This window comes from Penicillium subrubescens, assembly GCF_028828155.1.
Source record: "Penicillium subrubescens strain IBT 31985 chromosome Unknown utg000002l_segment0_segment0, whole genome shotgun sequence".
In the NCBI taxonomy this organism is placed as follows: domain Eukaryota; kingdom Fungi; phylum Ascomycota; class Eurotiomycetes; order Eurotiales; family Aspergillaceae; genus Penicillium; species Penicillium subrubescens.
In genome coordinates, this window is record NW_026643152.1 from 969,954 (window position 1) to 991,550 (window position 21,597).

Consider the following 21,597-nt stretch of genomic DNA (forward strand, 5'->3'; position numbering starts at 1 on the left):
AGATTAGCAATCATGAGGTCATCGATTCCGCATGGAATCTAGCAAAGGACATAAGATCCAGGCAAAGCTTAACGGTCGGGTTACGGCGGTGTATAGACGCCATTCGCCAATGCATAATTAATAAGCAAATTTACCCGGCAGAATTTTGATTACGACCAAGTCCAACCTCACTCTCGCATCATGCACGGGCCACGAAGGACTTTCTCCACCCACCGAAATCTGCTGATTTGCTGCAGCCATGAAATCGATCAGAAGTACCTATCAGATTAACGTTTCCAACAATTTATCTAGCTTCTGAGGGCTTCGTTGTTAGGCAGGATCAAGAGATCGTGTGGTAGCCTGCTTGGGGGGGGGAGAAAGGGGTGAAATAATCCCCTGCGGAAGTTGGAGGGAAGGCCTAGTACTAAGGAAACAGACGAATCACATGACAGGAATTCTGCCTGAGGGGTAAGGCATTAAGGGGGCGGCCCTAAAGGCGGTCAAAATATGCATGATTCCCGACCAATCAGATACCAGGATTGCTCATTGAATTATGCATTGGCGAATGGCGTCTATACACCGCCGTAGTCGGGTTGCTTAGAAGGCGTTCCTGCGCCGGGTTCTATCTTTGCCCCGAGCCGCCAGCTAACCGTTTTAAGGTTGCTTTCGGCCCACATACTCAAGTCAAGCGCAACCCCAGCGGGACCCATTTTTTCTAAGGTCACACGTCCCGTTATGGCCTTGACTCAACAAGGCTTGGAGAACTAGGCCCACTGAACCCTGATATACCCAAATTTGCGACTATTCGAGGGCGTCAACTAAAGCAAGCCCAACTACACGCCACCCTTGCACCTGTGTGGTTGGCGTGCAATGAAGACACCTGAACCCCGTAGTCCGTGGAGTTTATCGTATGTATAATCTGGGATCCGAGATCCCCTATCTACTTCTTCAACTCCGCATTTCGCTGTATGGCAATTTTATACATACAGTAAGATACGCTCAAAGTACAAAGTATGGCTACATGCCTGAATGTGTGGCCTCGAAAGAATTCTTTCAAACCAGATGTCAAATCGGAAGGGCAAGATCACCACAGATATTGTACAGTAGTATGTATAGACACATCATGCATATTTCGCTAAGTAATTGGTGGTCAAACTGATGAGTTCAACAAGTTTACACAATTGTTGAAAAATGCAGGGCCTCCTCCACATCACCACGTTGAAACCCAGGTGTTCGACCCAGGCAAACTCCTCTGGGGATCAATGCTATCAAAGTCAGAATTATCATTACGAACAAGACACAGCGGCGCAGACTTACCTGATATAAAACGTGAGACATTGATATTGATCTGCCCTTCCGAGCATCTTGTTGGCTCACCTGCCGACACGACCAGGAGCACATTCTTTTCGCGAAGATACCCGTCTAGATCTTGCAAGTCAAACCAATCCCCTTCTAGCTGCTTTCGTAACTCTGCCGTAACCAGTGATAAGGGGTCCTCCACGGTGCCCCATCTCTGGAAACGAGGGATAAAGGCACCCGCGCCCTCGTCAGGATAATGGGTTCCCGCACGCCCCAATCTGAAAAAGGGGACTTCCTCCCATCCGTCCAACGGCTTCCGGTTTACTTGAGCATATAATTCTGCTTTGAAGTAAGATGTCAGGCGGTCACGGTTCATCATAGTGAAAATGAGCCCAAAGGGCCTTTGGAGTTGATCCATGCCAAAGGACTGATTGCTTAGAGCCAGATGTCCCTGATAAAGAGCTACCACGAGCAGCCTTTCAATGAATTCGGTCTCGTCTATTATCAACGCTCCAGGTGACTTAACGGCCACCGGTAGGAGAGCACTTTTAGGATGATATACTCCGCTGTCCACCAGGTGCAAGTGACGGGGGACGTCCAGAGATAAGCGCTTGGTGGTAGGTTGTGGTGGGGATGGCGGCAAATCAGTTGCTCTATTGGAATCAACCGGGGTCCTCGTCCCCTCGTCGATGCTTGCCCCGGATGCCAAAGTAAGGAATACCTTCATCGTATCGCGTAAATTGGTGGTTAAAGCAGAGTGTGACCTAAGCACACCACTCTGGACCAGTTGCTCACTAAACGACAGCATAGCAAAGCTCATTTTCTCCATCGACGTCTCCAGAAAGGATATTCGATTCCTGAGGCTTTCCATTGATGCTTGCTGTCGCGAGCGATATGCACGTTGTGCCAGGCGAGTTTGCATGCGCCTCCGCTGTCACAAGTAGTACATCCGGTCAGTACCCTCACATCATTCGTGGAGGTTGATCAATGGCCCACGAACCTCTTCAGGACTTCCGTTTCTACCACCATCGTCTCGGGGAGCTCCGCGGTTCTCCCCTGACGGTGTGGTATTCTTGGATCCACGTTGCTTGCGTTTTTGTGGCCCCGGTGCCGTCGGTTTAGGAAGGGGTGTTTGGTTTGTGTTCGTCGGGTTCAAGGAAGATGCAAGCTTAAGAGCTAAGTCGCCATGACTGGGTGATGGCGTATTATATTGAGCATTTCGAGTGTTATGTGAATTGGGCAGGGGATAGGAGCGAGCTGAGAGCAATGAGTTGATATCAGAGGTCGCGGACTCGTGTAACGAGGGGTACGTAAGTTCAGATGAGGATCTGCTTTCATAGAACTCATCCCAATTGAAGGGAGGCAGGTCGCTTGACAGCCGCACTTGTAATTGTTGGTCCATGATATAGTCACGGTCAGTCAATCGGGAACCTGTGGGCCAGGAGATAAGACAGCCTGTATTAGAACCCGACCAGCGCGGGCTGATCGTCCAGACAATTAGATTTCAGTAGACAAGCCGTTTCGAGATTAGTGATCTATGGAGTGATTCTACCCGGGACTGGAAGAAGGATGCCCCTGGAAGACAACCTGTAAGGCTAAACTTTGGCTCGGCATGATCGCTCATCATTCCGTTTGATGACGCAACTATCCAACGAATCACGTCCCGTGCAAGCTTGGGTGGCTTGCCTCAGGAGATGGCTGGTTTCGGGTGTCGTTGGACTCTGTTGCGCTTGGCAGACTTTCCGCTGATGCCGTTGGTGGCGTTATGTTGGACCCATTATCCAAAGCTCCAAGGAGCGTTTGTTCTACAATACAACATGAGTTGGCTACCTGGGCCGTCTCCATCGGTGTATTTGACTAATCAACCCGTTCCGGTGGCAATGAAAATTCCGTCCCGATCTAAGCCGCTGTAATGTAAAGCCATTATCATCGTACCCGATTCTCCGTTCCTATGAACGGGGACAATAATTAATAATAAATCCACCCCCTACGCTACAAAAGCCCATCATTTCCTAGTTGAACCAATTATCCCTACCTAACTACCACTAACTACTATTACGTCATGTCTGCTCCCTTAATTTTCATAACCGGCGCTACAGGTTTTATTGGTAGCGCCACGGCTGTCGAAGCTCTCAAGGCCGGATATCGACTTCGAATTGGCACCCGCAAGAAATCAGACAAGCTCGAATCGATACTATCAGACTATGGCGAACAGCTGGAATTCGTCACCATCCCAGATCTCACCGAGGAGGCTGCTTTTAGAGGCAAGCTTGACGGGGTGGACTATATCCTCCATTTAGCATCACCTCTTGCTCGCGGCACAGACAAGGAAGCTTTCTTTGGCCCCGCGGTGAAAGGAACCTTGGCTGTTCTCAAAGAGGCAGCCAAGGTGCCAAGTATAAAGAAGGTTGTGGTAACGTCATCCATCGCTTCCTTGATTCCTCTTGTTGGGTTGCCCAGTGGCGGTGTCGTCAAAGGTAGATTCAATGCACATGGTGGCAGAATGCTACTGTTGTGAAGTTTGGCAATATGCTAACATCAGCCTCAGAGGATAATGACTGGGATCTCACTGTGGACCCAGCAGCGGATTTTGTCGACCCTCATAATCTTGCCGCAACACCGATGACTTTGTACCGAGCGTCCAAATTACTTGCAAACAACGCGACATGGAACTTCTGGAAGACAGAAAAGCCGCAGTACTCGCTGGTCACCCTTCATCCGTCGTTTGTCTTCGGGCACAATCTCGTACAAAGCTCCGCCGAGGAAGTCCAAGCAGGGTCTAATGGCATTCTGTGGGGTAGCGTGATGGGAGGTGTTCCAATTGCGGGCATCACGGGTGTGCACATTCAAGATGTTGCCCAAGCCCATATCAAGGCGTTAGACCCGAAGATCAAAGACGGCTCGAAATATCTGATCTCTGGGGTGCCAACAACGTGGAAAGAAATTGCTCGTATTGTGCACACGGCCTACCCCAATGTTGGTGCGAAGATTATGGAGCAGGCTGAAGGGGCTTCCCTGCCCGTCGATACCACCAAGGCCGAAAATGAACTTGAAATCCACTGGCAACCTTGGGAGGAGATCGTGCGGAGCGTGATGGATCAGCAACTGGGCTTCGCTAAAACTTGAGTCGTACAGGCTGTTAGTGCTTTTTTGAGATAGATATTTACTTCGAGCTTTGAGCATAGATCAGGCGGTCCAAAATCGAGTGAAGCGAGTCCCAACAGATGGATATTTAGAAAACCAAGCATCCAGACCTTTGGCCGCTATGCAACTTCCTAGACGGGAGTAGAATGCGAAGGAACCTGTCTCAAGGCCCACCTACAGTAGTTTCTACTTTGTTTAACTCACAGAGTATCTCGCAAGTTCATATTAGTGGTTAAGCTGCGGAGCAAAAGCTCCTTATCCTCGGTCAAATGCAGAAATTTCACTTCAATTGTGGTTTGCTACCAAGGGCACGGCATCAATTGCGCCACGGCTTGCTCCACAAAACTTCGAATACGAGGCGTATTGGCGCTTTACTATTAATCTAGCGATGGATCTTCCAATGCGGCAGCGCTTCGATGATCTTTGCGCTGAAATCAGTTGAGGATTGTCCGTATGGGCGGGCAATGCATAATAGGCCGACCTCATAGGCGGTAAGGATATCTCGACATCACCCAAATGCACGATGATGTAAAGCAACAGTTTGGTCTGTAGGCCCATTCCTTCTGAAATATAAGAAACAAAGTTGAACTATCAAGAAGAAGATTGCATAATTTCTTTGGATTTGATGAAGTATACAGCGTGGCGGTAATTCAGAAGACCGAAAGTCGACCAACGTTCCTATGCCTATTAATTGAACCACGCACAGTCAAGCTTTCTCTTATAGTTGCACTAAGTCGTCTAGGACGCAAATTTGATTCATATTACTTCGCATAATACAACGCTATACTAAGCTGGAAAATCCACTACTAACTTGCCCCCGGCTACAGCGCCTGCTCGTAGTTTGTTCAATCCATCTAGAATACCCTCAAACCCATCCTTTTCCTTCACAGTAGGAATCGGTTTTAAGATGTGTGTGATTGTTGGAAGGACGTTGTAAAAGCGGACAAGAGCTTCGCGGTCGGCTGGTTTGGCCTCGAACTTTGGGCCAATTGGGGGTAACCACTGAAAAGGGTGACCAAACACCGTATACGCCATCACCATCTCGTACGACACGCCCGGTATGCTTGACTTGCCGTTAGGCAATAGCGTGACCACCGTACCGCCAGTGTTCTTCAGTACTTCTGCACATACGGAAGTAGATTTTCCTTCGGAGAAACAATCGACGGCCTTCGAGATCTTAGGATACTCCTTGACGACATCTGCTGCAACGGTTGCCGACCTGTAGTCAAACACTGCAGTGGCGCCGTACGCCTTGACAAGGTCGAATGAACGCGGCGAGGCCGTCGCAACAACTTCATACCCAGCTGCCTTTGCAATCTGGATGTGAAATAGCCCAGTGCTGGTGGCGCCAGCATAGATGAAGATCACCTCATCTTTAGGGGTTGCCTGATCACCTTGGACGAAGGGGAGGCCATGACGGACATTGAGGGTCAACATGGCAGTCACGGCTGAGACGCCGTACGTGGTGGCGTCCGTGTCGCTGATTTCATCAGGAACCTTCCAAGCCAAATCCGCATCGACTTTCAAGTACTCGGCGAAAGCGCCCTTGTCGGGAAAAAGGCCACCGTGGACGGCGCCCGCCACGCGATCGCCGGGTGTCCATCCAAACCTGACGGCGCTGCCGACCTGTTGGACCACGCCGGCATAGTCGCAGCCGATGATGGAGTGAGGAGGAGAAATGACATCTAGGTGCTTAAAATCTGTAGGATTCAACGCGACCGCCTTGACTTTGACCAAAATCTCGTTGGGTGAAATTGTAGGAATGGGAACATCGTCCTTGACCTTTCCCCCCTGGCCACCGACTGATTTGCCACTGGCGTGGTTGAAAATTCTGGTGGCAATTCTGCGGTTGGAAATAAGAGCCTTCATGATCTGGATGCACAACAAATGACCAAAAGGATACGGTGAAGAGTACGGAGTCGCAGGTAGGGTACTTATGGAAATGGTCAATTATCAACGCCACATGTCTTTGCAGATAAGGCAGATCACGAGGAAAGTTTAAAAATGCGCCACTGGAATTTGCGGTGGGGATGGAGCAATTATCTTGCCGACGGCGTAAGTTAGTGGGGTCGTGACGGAATGGTTATGTAACTCACCCGAATATCCATGGATGGATCCATAACGCGGGAGGAGTCAAGGCACATCAGTATAGTTAGGTCGCTGAGAAATGTGTTTAATAATCAGCTGATCTTATTCCTATATCCTACTTATACCTTAGGTTACTCGTGCTTCATACAACTTCAGTATACATAGGCGGTGTTTCGCGGTTCCTTCATAATCATCCTCATTTCTCTCAATATGTCGGACTCAAAGCAAAGGTCAATCCTTATTACCGGGTGCGTTGAGACCTATCCACTCCCTCCATATTCCCTGACCTAACCGCTCACCCACCAGATGTTCCCAAGGGGGTGCCGGTAACGCCCTAGCCTTGCAGTTTGCTTCTAAGGGCTTCCGCGTCTTTGCGACCGCCAGGTCGCTGAAGACTTTGGCCAACCTTCAGGGGAAAAATATCGAAACGCTGACTCTTGATGTCACGGACGCGAGCAGTATCAAGGCCCTAGCGGCAGAAATTTCAACTCGTACAGGAGGTTCCTTGGACATACTCTTCAACAATGCGGGCACTCGTGGGTTATCTCCAGAATACTCGATTGCAGGTTTTCGCACGGAAATTAACGCTGCTCGCACCCTAGTTTACGAAGCACCCGCCATCGAGGCAGATCCCACCCGCGTGCGTGCACTCTTCAACACGAATGTTTTTGGCCTCATGGAAGTGACTACTGCCTTCACCCCTCTTCTGCTCGCCAGCGTGAGCTCAGGCTTTTCACCGATAATAGTTAATGTCGCCTCCGTCCTAGCGCGCGTCCCGAATCCATTCGCATCCGCTTACAACGCTAGCAAAGCGGCTGTAGCAGCCTACTCGGACACTCTTCGACTCGAGTTGCAGCCGCTTGGCCTCAAAGTCAAAACGTTGTACATGGGAGAGGTATCGACTCCCTTGATGGCGGCGGACAATATCAACTTTGGGCCGGAGAGTATCTACAACGTCGTGGAGGATTCTGTAAAGGCGCGAACAAACACTCACCTTGCAAAGACGATGGCGCCGGCTCAGTTTGCCCGGGAAGTGGCAGACGAGGTTCTCAGTGGAAAGAGTGCCACCATTTGGAAAGGTACTAATGCCTTTGTGGTTTGGTTTTTGAATGCTGTGGGACCAAGGAATGTATTCGACAGTACCGTGTTGAAGGGGGTTGGACTAGACAAGGAAGAGGCCAGGTCGAGTATTTTTAAGCTTGGTCAAGCAAAGGACAAAAAGGATGCGCCAGGAAAGGGTCAAAGTAGCCAGATATAACCTAAGGATATATGGGGGTCAGATTTGCCGCGTAATTTCGCGCGTTATTATGGCGAAACCGCCAAGCCCTCAATACATCAACCATGGAATGGGGGTCAGATTCCTGTATTGACCTTGGACAATGGTCAGGGGGTGCAATATGCGGCGTTATAACCAGCTAACCGCAGGGTTATTGTTAGTCAGCCCGCCCCCCCTTCAAAAAAAAAGGGAAGGGAAAACTGGGCGAGTGCGAAGCACTCGCTTTCGAAAAAAAAAATTTCAAAATCATCTTTTAAAAAACACTCTCTAATCACTTGTTTTGTGTTTTGTATCCTCATTCTCTAAAAGTCTACCGTAATTTTTGTGGTAGAATTGGGTGAGAGATTTGAGTTTCAAGGCACCGCGACGCTGCTCGTCTCTCACCAGAAACCTTCTGATCCCCCCCATTTTGGCCTTGGTGAAGCCTCCCCCGGACGTAGTTATACCAAAGGCACAATTCTTTTATAGTAAGGTCACTATATGATATTGATAGGATTTGCTAATGTACAAGACGTGGCGTGGAAGGGGGAAAAAAAGAAGACATAATCGGGGCAGTATTCGAGCGAGCGAGCAATCAAGGCTCTCGTCGGGATAGGCGCTCATTGATCTCAATTCGAGTCAAGACTGCTAGGCCCTTTAAGCGGCTGGGGAAGGCCTCCCCAGACTCACTACACATTACTCCGTACATTACATTGTTTCGCTTGCTCGCTTGCTGCGGTGTTCTTTCTTCCGTGCGACCACCCTCAAGAAACCTAGCATTCAGTACGGAGTACAGCGTAGCCATTCAATTTTGGAAGAGATCAACGCCCTTCTCCACATCCCTGCGAAGACGATCCAGCGACTTACCCATAGCATTTAATTGTGCAAATACATCCGCTAGCGCATGCCCCTGCGCCACGCGCTGCTCGATCATGCGGATCACCTTCTTTCTTCGCGAGTGCCACTGCCTTATTCGCTGCTCATAGCGCCATGCACACCCGAACTTCGCCTCAAGAAGCAAGATTGAGTCGCGTTTGGCAGCACCCGCCCCCAGTCCCACATGCCACTCCCTCCACGCATCCTCTACGGTAGCCACATTCGGGTCGTACGGCTGCACGGGCCAACCACCAGGAGCCAGAGGGATGAGCGAGCTCCCGGCCCCGGCGGCGGCGGCGGCGGCAGCGGAGGAGGAGTAGGAGGAGGAGGAATGTGCGGAAGAAGGGACTGCCGTGACTTTTTCCACTGCGGCTGACGTGGAGAGCGAATGGGCCTGAGGCGACGGAAGAGGAGCGGTGGTGAGATGGTCAGCAAGATAAGCCGTTAAGGCATCCGAGTTGACAAGGCGCCTGGGAACTGTGACAAGCTGCTCGGGAAAGCTCGCGCGCAAGGAGTGCAGGCCGTCATTTACGCGGGCAAATCCTTCGCGGAGGGCGAGCTCGACGCTGGCCGAATGAAGATCCACTCGGGCAAGTACTGCCTCTCGAGTCGAGCGCATGGTCTCCTCAAGGGTAGGCAGAACTCTGCGGACACGCATATCCATGGGCTCCTCTGCCGTATTGTGCGCCACCAGAACGGCGTCAGCAAAACGACGCCAATCCGGGCCACAGAAGATGGGGTGCTGCCACAGCGGGAACAGGGGGAACTGCTGTTGCAAGACGGCGGCATCTTGCAGCATGGTGATCCGAAGCCAGGCGAGGAGATCGAGAAACTGCTTTCCTGCTATGTCGCAATCGTCAAGGCCGCCATTAGCAAAGGAGCAGCCCGACACAATGCTGGCATCGTATCGCGCCAGCCAGCCGTCGACCCAGGGCCAGATCCGGCGCTCCAGCGCGACAGGTGGCAGGACCGCGGCCCGACGGAGATGGTAGTTGCCAGCGGTACGGGGGAAGCCGGCGGCGATACGCATGTACTCGCGTGGCAGTCGGGCCAGATAGGCCGTCGACATCGAGCCTCTCTCCCAATGGCCAGCACGGCGAATCTGATCCTCCGGAATGCCTTGCGCATCAGCGATCCGCGCCGAGGCACCACGCATCGTGTGCGTCACCTTTGATGAGTGGATTCCGGCCTCGGCGAAGGCCCGCCGAATCCACAACGCCTGCGTTTCGTAGCTGAGGGAGTTCTGCTCCTGCTGCTTTCCGGGGATCAGCCGCCGGCGGTACCAGGATCTCCGAGAGTTGAAGTCCGGCGGTGGCTCCCCCGCCATGTCAAAGCGCCAGAAGAGGTAGAGGGCGAGCGATGCGAGCGGGCAGAGAACAGGATCCCGGTGGCGCAGGATGCCGGTGTAATCCGTACGCCCAGCTTCCAGGGTCTTTCCATCCGTTATCATGAGGATCACACATGGTGTCCACGAACCCTCACCCTCCTCCCCGCCAAGCTGCTGTAGGAAGAGATCCGGAAGCTCAGCCAAACGGTTTGACTGGCTGCGAAGCACGCCAGCATGTAGAAGCTGGATATCCAGCCGGGTTCGAAGCCACGGCCCCAGCTGATCCTTCATGGTGAGTGTCACCGAACATAGCCTATGGTACTCCTCTACAGTGTAGCCATCATTCAGCTTGCAAATGGCTCGATCTTCGAACGTCTCACGTGCTCGCTTCGCCTTCTCTCGCTTGAGGGACTTCATCAGGCCGCGGAGGAGCGCACCACGCGGATGCGGGTAAGGGTTCAATCCCAGGCTGCTCTGCTCGGTCCACAAGTCAATAAGCGATGAGATGTAGCCACGGTCGATCGACTCTGGTGTCAAGGGCACCATTGGCGGCGTCAAGGATAATGATGCTGATGATGGTGGTGGAGAGAAAACAAGGGTCTCTTTGCCAGCGGGAAAGACGCGCAACCTGCCCATCCTCTGGGCGCCGTTCTTTGGTATTCGCATAGTCAATACATCTTCCTTGAGGAAAAGAAGGATCTTCTTCTCATGAACAAGATCTGCGTCTGTAAACCGGCGCCTCTTGCAAAAGGCAGCCCAACAGGCAAGCCCCTTTCTATACCCCTTGGATGTTGCCCTGGGCCGCATCGCCCTCCGCTGTGCCAGCACCTTATGCGCGGCGTCGTCCATCTCGGCATCATTTGAGCCAGGCTTCACCTGCGCGATAGAATCCTCCTCAACCTTCTGAAGATCGATATCAACGGTGACATCAATCTCAGCATCATCGACCCGAACTGCCGGGCCAATTTTCTGGAGGTCCAATTCTCCCTCATTCATTGTGCTTTGCTTTGGTTTTTGTTTGTCCAGAGAGAGAGAGTGTGTGTGTGTATGGTCTGTGAGAGAGAGGGGGGTGACCTGGTTGTCGGTCGTCGCACGGCGTGTCGTCGTATATATATATAATAATGATGGTGGCGATAGTTAATGGGAATTGGCTTAGGTTATTTTTTTTTGGCTCGGTTATGCCAGGTTATTGCGCTAAACCCCTTTCCAACCTTGACCAATCTGTATTTCCCGGCTTTCAGTTGCCCAACCCCCTTGACCTGCCTCCATGTTCGCGTGTCAAAAGAGGTTTAGCTCCATGGTCTGTCCTGGTCACCGCCCTTGGTCACCGCCTAACCAGCGCCTATGACAATGTGACGGGAAGCAAACCGATTAGGTTTAGCGTGCGAAAAATCCGGCAGAATTTTTGGATCATGTGATAACATAGTCTGAAGAAACTGAGGTAAGCGGGAGCCGCAGCTTAGCAGGATTACGTACACCAAGCAAAGACATGTTATCTTTGCTTATTCTCACGGGAGGATATGTCCCGACAGTTAGGAATTGGGCTCGCCGAGAACGTGGTGTTGCAACGTATAGCGCAAAAAGGCACTCACTGACTGCTTACAGACTGAGCCCGATCATTCCGACTGAATTGAGTCGGTTCCGGCGACTGGCTTCTTTCAATGGGCTCAAACCGAACCCTCCGATTGCGTCTGCTCTCAGGCTTTGCAACTGGAGACGATGCGCGACCATGTTCTGTGGGGGTGGAGGGGGTGGATCCCAGCTTCGTATGAGATGAGCGCGTACGTTTCGAGAAGCCCGCAGGTTTTGAGGAGCCCGCAGAGTTTGAGGAGTAGGTCTCTCCCTCCAAACTGTCATACCATTTTTTGTAATCCCTGAAAAGTTTGCTGCAGCGATATTCAGCGGCTTTCCTGTCATACTGCGCCATTGTCAACGAAGGAACTCTGACGTGGTCGAGGATGAGGGGCTGCCAAAAAAGAGGATTTTCTGAAATAGATTGAGGGGAAGGTCCTATCTGCCACTTGAAAACGTGCCGGCAGGAAATTTATCAGTGGCCACTCACTCGAGTAGTGCTACATTCATTCATTCCCTGAGAATGGCTGAAGGTGGAGAATTGAGTTGAAAGTGGGGCTCTGCGGCTGGGGAAGCTTGCAAATATCAACGTTGAGCCATCCCCAGTGAATGTCCAATCTTCACAGCCTATGAATTGTACTGTACCTACTAAAATTTTCATGTCTTTTCGCCTTCAGCCGCTCGTAGCTGCCAGGTATGCAAAATCTATGGGAGAAGTGGTGGACTGCACTGTAAATCTGTAGGAAACACTTCGTTTTTGCTGCCAGTTGAGGTGATTCAACAGCCGTTGAAGTATGCGATCTAGAGTTTGCGGCCAATCTCACAAAGCGCCCCACTTCGAACCATGGCGTGTGTCGATCTAGGCGGGGCGCCCCTTGAATCCATAACTTGGTAACTACCTCATATATTGAAGATGTTTACGGTGAATCACCTTCCACAGTCGTTGAAATGAACGTTGAAAAGTGCAAATAAAGTTTGAGAAATGCCTGGCGAGAAGAAAATTCCTAGGACATTTGGTAGGCCGCTTGGATGGCATTACGGTATTAGTTGGTTCCATTTTGAACACACGAATGCATTAACTGGAAATACTTCGTCACTGTTGTTCACCAGCTTCAACGGTTATACGCATTACTGATATCTATTTACGTACTGGAATGCGGACCGACAGATTGTCTAAAATAGGTCCGCAACCTTGTGTTAGCTATACTTGGCTTATTCTGGCGTCGGTGATGAGTTCAGCGTTGGGTCGACAGTAAAGCGAGGGCCTTTGTTTGTGCTGGCAGGCCGAAGTGTCCATGCCTATAGGTTCAAGTAATCGAATTAGGGATTATTTCTCGGTGCTTGAAAATGTGATTGTTGAGTCAACTTTAAACTGTGAACAGAAAGAATCGGGTAAACCGTGAAGCTCCGATCATTTCATTGATCATCGTCCAACCGTAGAGGCATTTCAAGGTCTTGACCTAGAATCCCGCTGAAAATCTTTTCGTCAATCAACGGTTTTTAAACGATGCCATGTCCATAAACTCATCACGGCTATTTCTACACTACATGGGCTTGACTTCTCTGGTGACAGTCTCAAGTTGGCATTCTAGATGCCACTCAAATTAACGGATATTGAACGTAAACATGATTTTCAACGGGCCGCAGATTTGGACAGCTACACTCACAATTATGATAACGGTTACCACTGCTAGTAGAAGTCAACCGGTGCTAACAACCATGTGAGGACAGGACAAGTCGAGATGTCTATAAATACCCTCTACTCCCCCGGCCCTTTGCTCTAGTCATTCGGGCTTGACAGCGCCAGACACTATCAGCGGACAGGTGATGAGTTCTCCTTCCACTATTAATCACCCTTGGACTGTTCCATTTCAGTATACTGATACAGACAGAGCACCTCGTTGGCTCATAAGAGTCAGTCAGTACTTTTGACGCTCCCGCGTGAAGATACGCTCCTTCTCTTCATTGACCGTCCAGTTGTTATCTCGCATTGTCCTGTTCGAGAGAGCCAACGAGAAGAAACTCGGGCTCCTTGGAATGGTATGGCAGCCCAATCAAGTTGACCCCTTCGCTGTCAAGACCTGCCCTCACTGTCAACGGTGCAAAACGTGACCATGTTACGGGTATGTGCCTCGTTCCCCTTGCCATGGCTCACACTAACCCCGAAGACTCTTTGTGCTGCCTAGAATTGGGTGCATATGGCCTGAATACACAAGTGCATTGCATGTGGAACTCCCAATTCCCGATTGCCACTTAAAAAAAGTCAGTCAACCCCTCCTGTCCTCCAAGACACTGGTTAATGACTGGCAGCAAATCATGAGTTGTGCGTCAGACATCGCAAGCGTTCGAGTGTATCACGATGAATGATCGTATCGCAAAGCTAAAGCTTACACGCTATTTTCTGGCTAGCGGCACTAGTAGTATTAATAACCATCGCACTACCCGTTCTGCCTACTGTGAAACCCTGCGACCGGGAATGTGCTCCAAGAACGGGACCGGGATAGAGCTCGCCGCGGTTTGTGAATTGTTTGAAGCCACTCAAAGCCCCATGATCTGAAACCACACTGCAGTCAGCTGACCGACCGAAATAGGGAAACAACCAAGAAATACGGCCGTCGTCGAATCAGAGACGTAGCAGTTGATCTAATCTGTTATCTTCCGCGTTGCCCCAACAGCATACGTACGGCGGACCGATGGCGGATCCAAATGTGAGTTCCTGAGCGCTCCCACACACTCCAACGCAACAACACATTTTCAATGAACTTCGAACGGTCAATCGTTTCTCACACCATTCGCAAATGGAGGATCCCACGCATGGAGACAATAGTGTGCAGATCACCACCAAGCAGCTGCGATGGCTCGTCGACGACACCACTCGAAGCCCCGTCAGAGAACCCACGAAATCAGAACTGGGGTCAAACACGAATAGCACGCCTTCAAAACTGTCAATGACAAGTGGAAGAAGTGTGATCGCATCGGAAGCAGATCGACGGCCTTCCCCTCCTTCTTCCTTGTCGCGATCGCTGGCCGCTGCGAGAGCCTGCTCTGCGAATCTCGGACTGCGGTGAGCCACCAGCGACTTGGAAAGACCGCGACTGCCTTCGATTTCCTCCGTTTATCTTCAAAACAGTGAAGACGAGGATAAGAATGCCTTCGGCCTGTACCTCCGTTAGTCCTTGGTCCAGCAAACAGTCGCATCCGAACGGCCTCATCGAATGCGGTCGCTGCGCAGGATGTGCAGTGGCCTCCACTAGCACCACGAAGACCGAGTATGGCACCTGGTTCGACTACTCGGGGTCGACTGAGCCCGCATCAACACGAGTGGTTACACGAATCGGGTAACAACACCAAACGGCCAAAACACAGTCGGAATCATTGTTCACCCTACCGCAATAATCTTTGATCGGGAAAGCGTTCAGACGCAATCCATCAAGATCCTTGACGAGAACGAGCTACTGGAAGAGGTCCATTCGTTGGTTCGCGATTCAACCGCCTGTCCTGGTCATGCAAGGTAACACTGTGAGGTTGACACCACGCCAGTCAAATGAACGTCAATGCTGCCCGCCAGGCATGGGAACGCAATAAGATGTATTGATAAGCATCCGACAATAGTCAGATCCTCTTGAAATGTGAGAGCTGAGCGTTGAATCTGCGCGTGACGAAATCGCGGGCAGGAATGGAGGCCCTCATTATCGATCACCAGACTCAGAAGCTGGATATTCCGGCTCATCCAAGGAACCATCGATCCCCGTGTACCGAAGGCATGTCCGCCACAGTGCGTGACAGGTGTCATAACAGACTCTGCAAAGCGGCTCGGTCCGATTTCAAAGCCTAATCCATGCGAACAGACGGATCTCGACCTCATCCCACCGACAGATCCCATGGATCTGACAGCAGTCGAGATCTGTGCAGCCGACTTCTAGATCCTTCTGGTTGAGTCTACCTTCTGTCAGTGTCGCTTCACGCCTCGGACGGGCGTCAGCGGATTGGCGTGGCTACCCTTTGGGACACCGTTCTCAACCCCAATTGCTTGCCAGGACCATTTCTTACCACCCAGAACATGTCAGTGGTGAATCAACTCTTTCAATTCCCTAGCTAATGACAGGCAGGGAGGGATAAATTGGAAGAACGGTACCAACACATGGAGCTCGCAACGTTCTGCGAGCTGTTCGCCTAGCTTCGCGTGACCGCGGTTACATCCGCACGCTATCAAGGCAGAGCGGAGTGTTTCCGGCTCACCAAGACAAGATGAACAGCAGAGCCCGCTGACTTCCAAGAGACCAGGGATCGATATCGTGATGGCGAGGGGGACGCCCCTTTTAGTCCCACCCCAAACCAACACCACAACCGCCGTAGATGCCGGATTCCATCGCCACCGGTCACACCTGTTAGGGCCGGAACTGCTTCAGCAGCCTGCAGTCTCACCGCAAGATATAGGACCAGGCGGGAGGTCAGTGACAAGATCGAAATGACGCAGCTTGCACTCCAGTGGAGGTTCAACCAACCTACGGTCTTGAATAATGTATATTTCGCTCCACCCGTCGGGGGAAGTCTCTGGGCAAAATCTTTCGACCAACCAACAATGAGCAACTAGCTGCCGTTGATATTGCAGCTGCCACTCCCCAGCGTCTAAAAGCACTACTCAAGGTCCAATACCTGTGCGTATTGTTCGTGAGAGAGTACTCTCAGAAACAATGTGGTGCTCCGAGACAGTGACACACCATGTCAATGACCAATCAGCTTCAAGTTGGTGCTCCTGCTTGTCAATTGCGGCGAAGGCCAAAACCATTACGGTCTGGATGTCCGCCGCGACCGCCGCCAAAGCAGTCTGAGTTCCGGCCACGCTTGCCGCCAGTGCCTGCCGCAATGCGTTGACTGATGGCCTTGGATGAGAGGCCAGCACCAATTTCGATATCTGGCTCCTCGACAACCATTCCCGACTGTATGGGGCGACCTCCGGTGCCACCATACTCCGCCGTGAGCAGCCATTTGCGATCCGCATCGGTAAGTCGCTCGATCGGAATGACGCTGATGCCAGTCTGATAGTCACTGCAGTCACGCGGGCCGAAACCGACACCCCATCGTGTGCGGAGTTGCATCTCGCCTGAACGGAATGACTCTACTCCTTCGCGAGCGCTCACCGCATCCTGGCGGCTAATCATCTTAATGAAAGCATGACACTTGTCAATATTGACAATACATGTCTGAACGACGCCGAACTTGTTGAAGAGCGAACGGAGGTGAGCCTCGGAGGAGATGGCACTGACAAAGAGGGTGCGGCTCAGAACCTTGATGTTACCCGGGCTGATGGAATAGTCCCACTCGAGGGGCTTGGGACCAGGCGAGGGGAGATTATTGTCTTTCCGCAGCAGGGAATGAGACCGGCGTTTCCAGCCCGGCGGGCTACGTTTACGGTATTCGTTACCCCGACGACCACTAGCATCGCGAGGATCACCTCGGCGCCCAGGAGATTCACCGTAATACTCGTCGTGCACCGGTCTGTCGTGGCGGCGAGGCGGCGAGGCGGAGTGACGTCGGTCCCAACCAGGAGAGTGAGAAGGACGGCCATACCCACCGGGAGGAGAGCTAGAATGGTCACGATCCCTCCTGCGATCACAATCGACACGGTTCTGCGTGTCAGGGTGGCCGCTGCCACCAGAGTCCTGGCAGGGTATCGCGTCAAAGCCAGGAAGCTGAGCGGGGTTGCCCCACCCATGGTATCGGTTATGTTGACGAGTTGCAGGGCCGCAGCCCACTGGTCCTGCGAGATGCCCTGCTGCGACAGTAATTGCAGCAGCGGAAGATGCCGGGACATCGCGTTTCCATCCATCGCCGGAGCGGCGGCTGGCCACTGCGGAAGCATTGCTTCCAATGGGTTCGGAGTCTGGCTATGGCTCTGCAGCTGCGGCATGGCAGGGTTCTGGCCAAGGCCACTAAGAGCGGCAACTGGATTGGCCATGGTGTCAGCACCAGCACCTGTGTATGGGTTAGCCGTCGAGGGTGGCAGTAGAGACGAATCGACAGACGAAGCGAGATGCAGAGCCGCGGCTGCCGGGGTCAGGGTAGCGAGCCGGTTGGTGGGAGAAGCGGACGTCACCGTGCTCCGTTTAGCCATATCGGTCAGCGGTTTGAGTATACCGGTGGTATCTGTTGCCGCCGCGGGCGAGCCATTGGTACTTTGCAGCAGAGCTGGGGCTTCCAAAGGGCTGAAGCTGGGGGGCGGTGAGCCTTTTGGCATGGTGGCCTGAACATCTATGAACCATGGTAGAAGCGATTGAATCAGAAGGCGATAAGAGCAAAGATCCTAGGGTGGACACTTACTATGTGTAGGGGTGTTCAGTTTCTCGCGGAATGAGGTGAGCATAGAGGGCGGGAAGGAGCAGCCGCACACCCAGATGTCGACGAGCTTCTTGATCTTTTCCTACAGCGTCCAGAAAGGCATACGTGAGTGATAAGATCCGCCAAAGCAATAAAGCGCAAAAAACTGCCGACACCACGTCCAAGATTGAGCGGTCGCGGGAGAATACGGCCATTGGACGCGATTTGCACCCAGAGGCCCAGCCCCAGCCTGAACATTCGCGCCAAGTCTATGTGTACCTTTTGATCTTGCGGGGCATTGTTGATGATGTCGGTCATCAGCACGGGCAACAACTTGGTCACTCGGTCGACGCCACCAGCGAAGGTCCCATCCGGCGCGGCGCTTCGTGGAGGCCGGCCAGCCTTGCGAGTGGCGTCTACCCAATGCCGGGTTATAGAGTCGACCACAGAGAGAACGCCCAGCTTGTGGGTGGCGGGGGCCTTCTTGAAGTGGGTGTAGATTTTTTGGATGAGAACGGGTTCATCCTGAGGTGCAGGGTTAGCCTCTCATCAACTTGATCTCAGCCATCTTAACAGTCTCAACCATCTCAACAATCAAATATCTCAGGAGTAGGGAACGTGGCGTACTTGAACATTGGCGGTGCACAGTCTGGTGATACTGTGAACCTTGGAGCCTGTAATCCCGGGAGGCTTCAGAGCCAGCATGGACCGAAGGTAGCTATCCAGCTCCGCTACAGCCGACGACATGATGGGCTCGCGAGTCTCCGCGAGACGGAAATGTCTCAAACAGCGAAGGTCCTGGGTATGTGTTCCTCGCGGATAGGCGGTGCTATGTAACTCTCTTAAGGCAGTCTGCAACGACCAAAAAGAGAAGACGGTGGGCGGTGGTTCTACCTGCGAAGCGAGCAGAAGAAAGAAAAAGTCAGTTGTCCAGGGAGAAGAAAATCTGTAAAGCCTTAAGGGTGTTTATTCGCGACCATGTTCCTTCGAGCACGAAATATCTTGTGGATCGTCGCAACTCCTTCAAACTACATCACGAGTGTATTCACTGTCGAACCAGAGAACCTGCCGCCTTCAGCTGGAATACAGCCCTTGCGAGGAGAGAAGAGGAGACTGCCGAGGGGTTGCCGAAAATAAAATGCTGGTCGCGTGAATTACGAGTCCAAGGAGTGTACGAGTGTAGATGTACAACCTATCGCGTATTGTAGAGATCCCAGGGAGGCCTGTCCTGCCTGAAAGTGGTGAACCGGCGACGTATTTATTTACGGTGTAGGCAACTAGTGGACGAGGCGATAGGAGAAAAATGATGGAAAAGCGAGGAGGGGGAAAGGGAGACGGAGAAAGGAGGATGAGAGAAAGCAGAACCAGGAGCATTTGCAGGGCTGGGGCGGTGGGCAATTCAGCGTTGGAGCACTAACCTGCATGCTACCCTTTTGACCGAATTCACCATTTGAAGCTATTGCTCTCACCCACCATGCCAAAAACCCCGAAATCTCCAACTCTATTGATGAGGCCTTCGAAGCTGCCCAACACGAAAAGAAACCGAATGTCACCAAGATTGCGCGTGAATATGGCGTCCCTCGAAAGACCCTAGCCGTCCGAGTCAACAAGGGTGCGCAGTCTCGCACTGCTAGGAAACCGGTCAATAAGGCCCTCGAAGGGTATCAGGAGGAGGCTTTGACACGCTGGATAGTCCAAATGCGCAATTGGAAAATGCCACCAACCCCTAGGCTTATGGAGGCTTGGGCGAATCGGGCGCTTGCGCGCGCGGGCGAAACTCTAGACAGATTAGAAAGATGTGGGCGTATCGCTTCGAGGTGGGTCTCCCAAAGCACCTTAGATTAGGCCCAGTGAAGAAAAAGACGAGGGAATCGAAGCGTATTCAAGCCGAAGATACGGGTTTTCTAGCTCACTGGTACGATCAGCTTGCAATCCTACTAAAAAGATGTCCCCGCGCGGCTAGTCTATATACTGTACAGTGGTGCTTCGAAAGTCTCCGTCCACCCCTTTTTTTTCTTCCACGCCAAGACTTTTCTGCTAATAAAATAAAATGCACTCGATTCTCATCCAATACCTAATACTTACTGTACCACCCTTCTGCCTCGGTTATAGCCTGCACTCTATGTGGCATAGTGGCTGACAAGTTAACTAGAATATCCGGGTTTAATAGATCCCACGCCTCCTGGGCCTTCTCGATCAATAGAGCATGCGTAGTGTCGTTATTTGGCATGTTCCTGTGTCGGGACATATCCTCCCGTCAGAACAAGCAAAGACAACATAACGTATCTTTGGGAATTGCTAGGGACACAGCAACTTTTAGTTAACTAGGTGGATCAGAAGGATTCTTAGTGGTAAGTAACCACTCCATTTTCCTTGACAGAATATCACAGTTTCAGTCGGGAGTACTGAGCTCTATCATCAATCTTGAAATCGGCGGTACATACCCCATTATATCGGAGCCAGAGAGACGGTTATGTTTGTCCTTTTTTTGGCATGCATTCAAACTGTTTTGTTGAATATTTGGATCTATCATTCTCTGGGCTTCCGCTAAAGCTGTCCACTTTCCATTTCTCCTTCAGTCTCCTGTCTCAAATTTCGAGCATGAGTAGTGACTTCAATTCCAATGGCTCTCGTGATTTTTGATTTGTTGATTGAGTAATGCTCAGCAGAGACAAACAGCCAACGCTCCAGTAGCACTATTCCCAGCCATAAAGGTCAAGGAGGATTGACAAGAGTATCAGATGCGCTCTGCGATAGTGCAAAAGGCTTGCAACTTAAGCAGCAGCCGTTCGAGACCTTATCTGAGTACACTTCTCAGCTGAGATATACACCTATTTCTCCACCTTATGAACCCTCCCCAGATTATGCGCCGCTTTCACCTTATTCATATGGGAATTGACAGGCCTGTCTCAGGTACATGTCAGCTATCAATGGTAGCGCGTTGGTTACCGGTACTTTGACCTAACATCAATCTTTTCCTTTGGATTCTATTGCTTTGACCAGTTCACCCCTTATATCTTAGGTCTGATACGACTTCTTTTTGTCGCCATATGTTCATGCTGGTAGTTGTTGGCGATTTGAACTCATATAATCTGCCTCTTTGTCGCGCTGCCAAGCATTCGGACGGAGTACTGAAAGGTATTGATGATTCTGGAGACGAAAACGAAAAACAGGAAATCAAGCAATTGAAACGCTTTGATATCCGTTATTGAAACACCAAAGTGGAAACGAAGAACAAAAGTACATGAAAATTGCTATACAACTCGCTGGCCAGCTGTCGCAGGATGGTTTTAGTGTCAGGCCACGCCATCATTGCTCGGCATCGGTCTATCACTTTCTTATCACTTCCCAACATATATAATTAGATAGCACTTCGCCTTTTTGGAAATGTTACTCTTCAAATCTCACGCCAAATGTCTCGTTCACTGGGTTTGATGGAACCCATTTGTAGGTTGAGGGGGAGGGTTTGTCTTCCATGAGTAGCATGCTCACTTGACGATCCAAACAAGACAGGCCGCGAACAACCCAGTGCAACCGAGTACACCACCGGGCAGGGGTCCCGAATCGACGCATTTGTAGCCCGCGACGAACTGGATAATAGACAAACCGAAGAATACCAAAGCAAGATGTGCAACATAGCACTCATTGGACGTCAAGTCATTGTCACTGAGGTACCACAGCGCAAATAACACAACTGCAGTAATGGCTGCGGTAATTGCAGAGAGGCCAAAGCTACCTC

At 51.4% G+C, this 21,597-nt stretch overlaps 6 protein-coding genes across 6 annotated transcripts; 3 read left to right on the top strand and 3 right to left on the bottom strand.

Annotated features, from left to right (window-relative positions):
• Positions 1-1,152: 1,152 nt before the first annotated feature.
• Positions 1,153-2,680, bottom strand: N7473_001778 (bZIP transcription factor; the record flags this gene model as incomplete). Its single annotated transcript, XM_057147718.1, has 3 exons — positions 1,153-1,244; positions 1,297-2,209; positions 2,279-2,680. The coding sequence occupies 3 exons, from the start codon at positions 2,678-2,680 to the stop codon at positions 1,153-1,155; spliced, it is 1,407 nt and encodes a 468-aa protein (XP_057011372.1).
• A 660-nt stretch (positions 2,681-3,340) lies between these two features.
• Positions 3,341-4,404, top strand: N7473_001779 (uncharacterized protein; the record flags this gene model as incomplete). The annotated part of the gene is made up of 2 exons (XM_057147719.1): positions 3,341-3,755; positions 3,827-4,404. The coding sequence occupies 2 exons, from the start codon at positions 3,341-3,343 to the stop codon at positions 4,402-4,404; spliced, it is 993 nt and encodes a 330-aa protein (XP_057011373.1).
• An 804-nt stretch (positions 4,405-5,208) lies between these two features.
• N7473_001780 (zinc-binding alcohol dehydrogenase family protein) lies at positions 5,209-6,291 on the bottom strand (the record flags this gene model as incomplete). The annotated part of the gene is made up of 1 exon (XM_057147720.1): positions 5,209-6,291. The coding sequence occupies one exon, from the start codon at positions 6,289-6,291 to the stop codon at positions 5,209-5,211; it is 1,083 nt and encodes a 360-aa protein (XP_057011374.1).
• Positions 6,292-6,720: 429 nt separating this feature from the next.
• On the top strand, positions 6,721-7,768 carry N7473_001781 (uncharacterized protein; the record flags this gene model as incomplete). Its single annotated transcript, XM_057147721.1, has 3 exons — positions 6,721-6,758; positions 6,817-7,046; positions 7,113-7,768. 3 exons carry the CDS (start codon positions 6,721-6,723, stop codon positions 7,766-7,768), a joined length of 924 nt encoding a protein of 307 aa, XP_057011375.1.
• An 802-nt stretch (positions 7,769-8,570) lies between these two features.
• On the bottom strand, positions 8,571-10,964 carry N7473_001782 (short-chain dehydrogenase; the record flags this gene model as incomplete). Its single annotated transcript, XM_057147722.1, has 1 exon — positions 8,571-10,964. One exon carries the CDS (start codon positions 10,962-10,964, stop codon positions 8,571-8,573), a length of 2,394 nt encoding a protein of 797 aa, XP_057011376.1.
• A 5,750-nt stretch (positions 10,965-16,714) lies between these two features.
• N7473_001783 (uncharacterized protein) lies at positions 16,715-18,810 on the top strand (the record flags this gene model as incomplete). Its single annotated transcript, XM_057147723.1, has 4 exons — positions 16,715-17,762; positions 17,968-18,395; positions 18,435-18,660; positions 18,710-18,810. The coding sequence occupies 4 exons, from the start codon at positions 16,715-16,717 to the stop codon at positions 18,808-18,810; spliced, it is 1,803 nt and encodes a 600-aa protein (XP_057011377.1).
• Between the last annotated feature and the right edge of the window lie 2,787 nt (positions 18,811-21,597).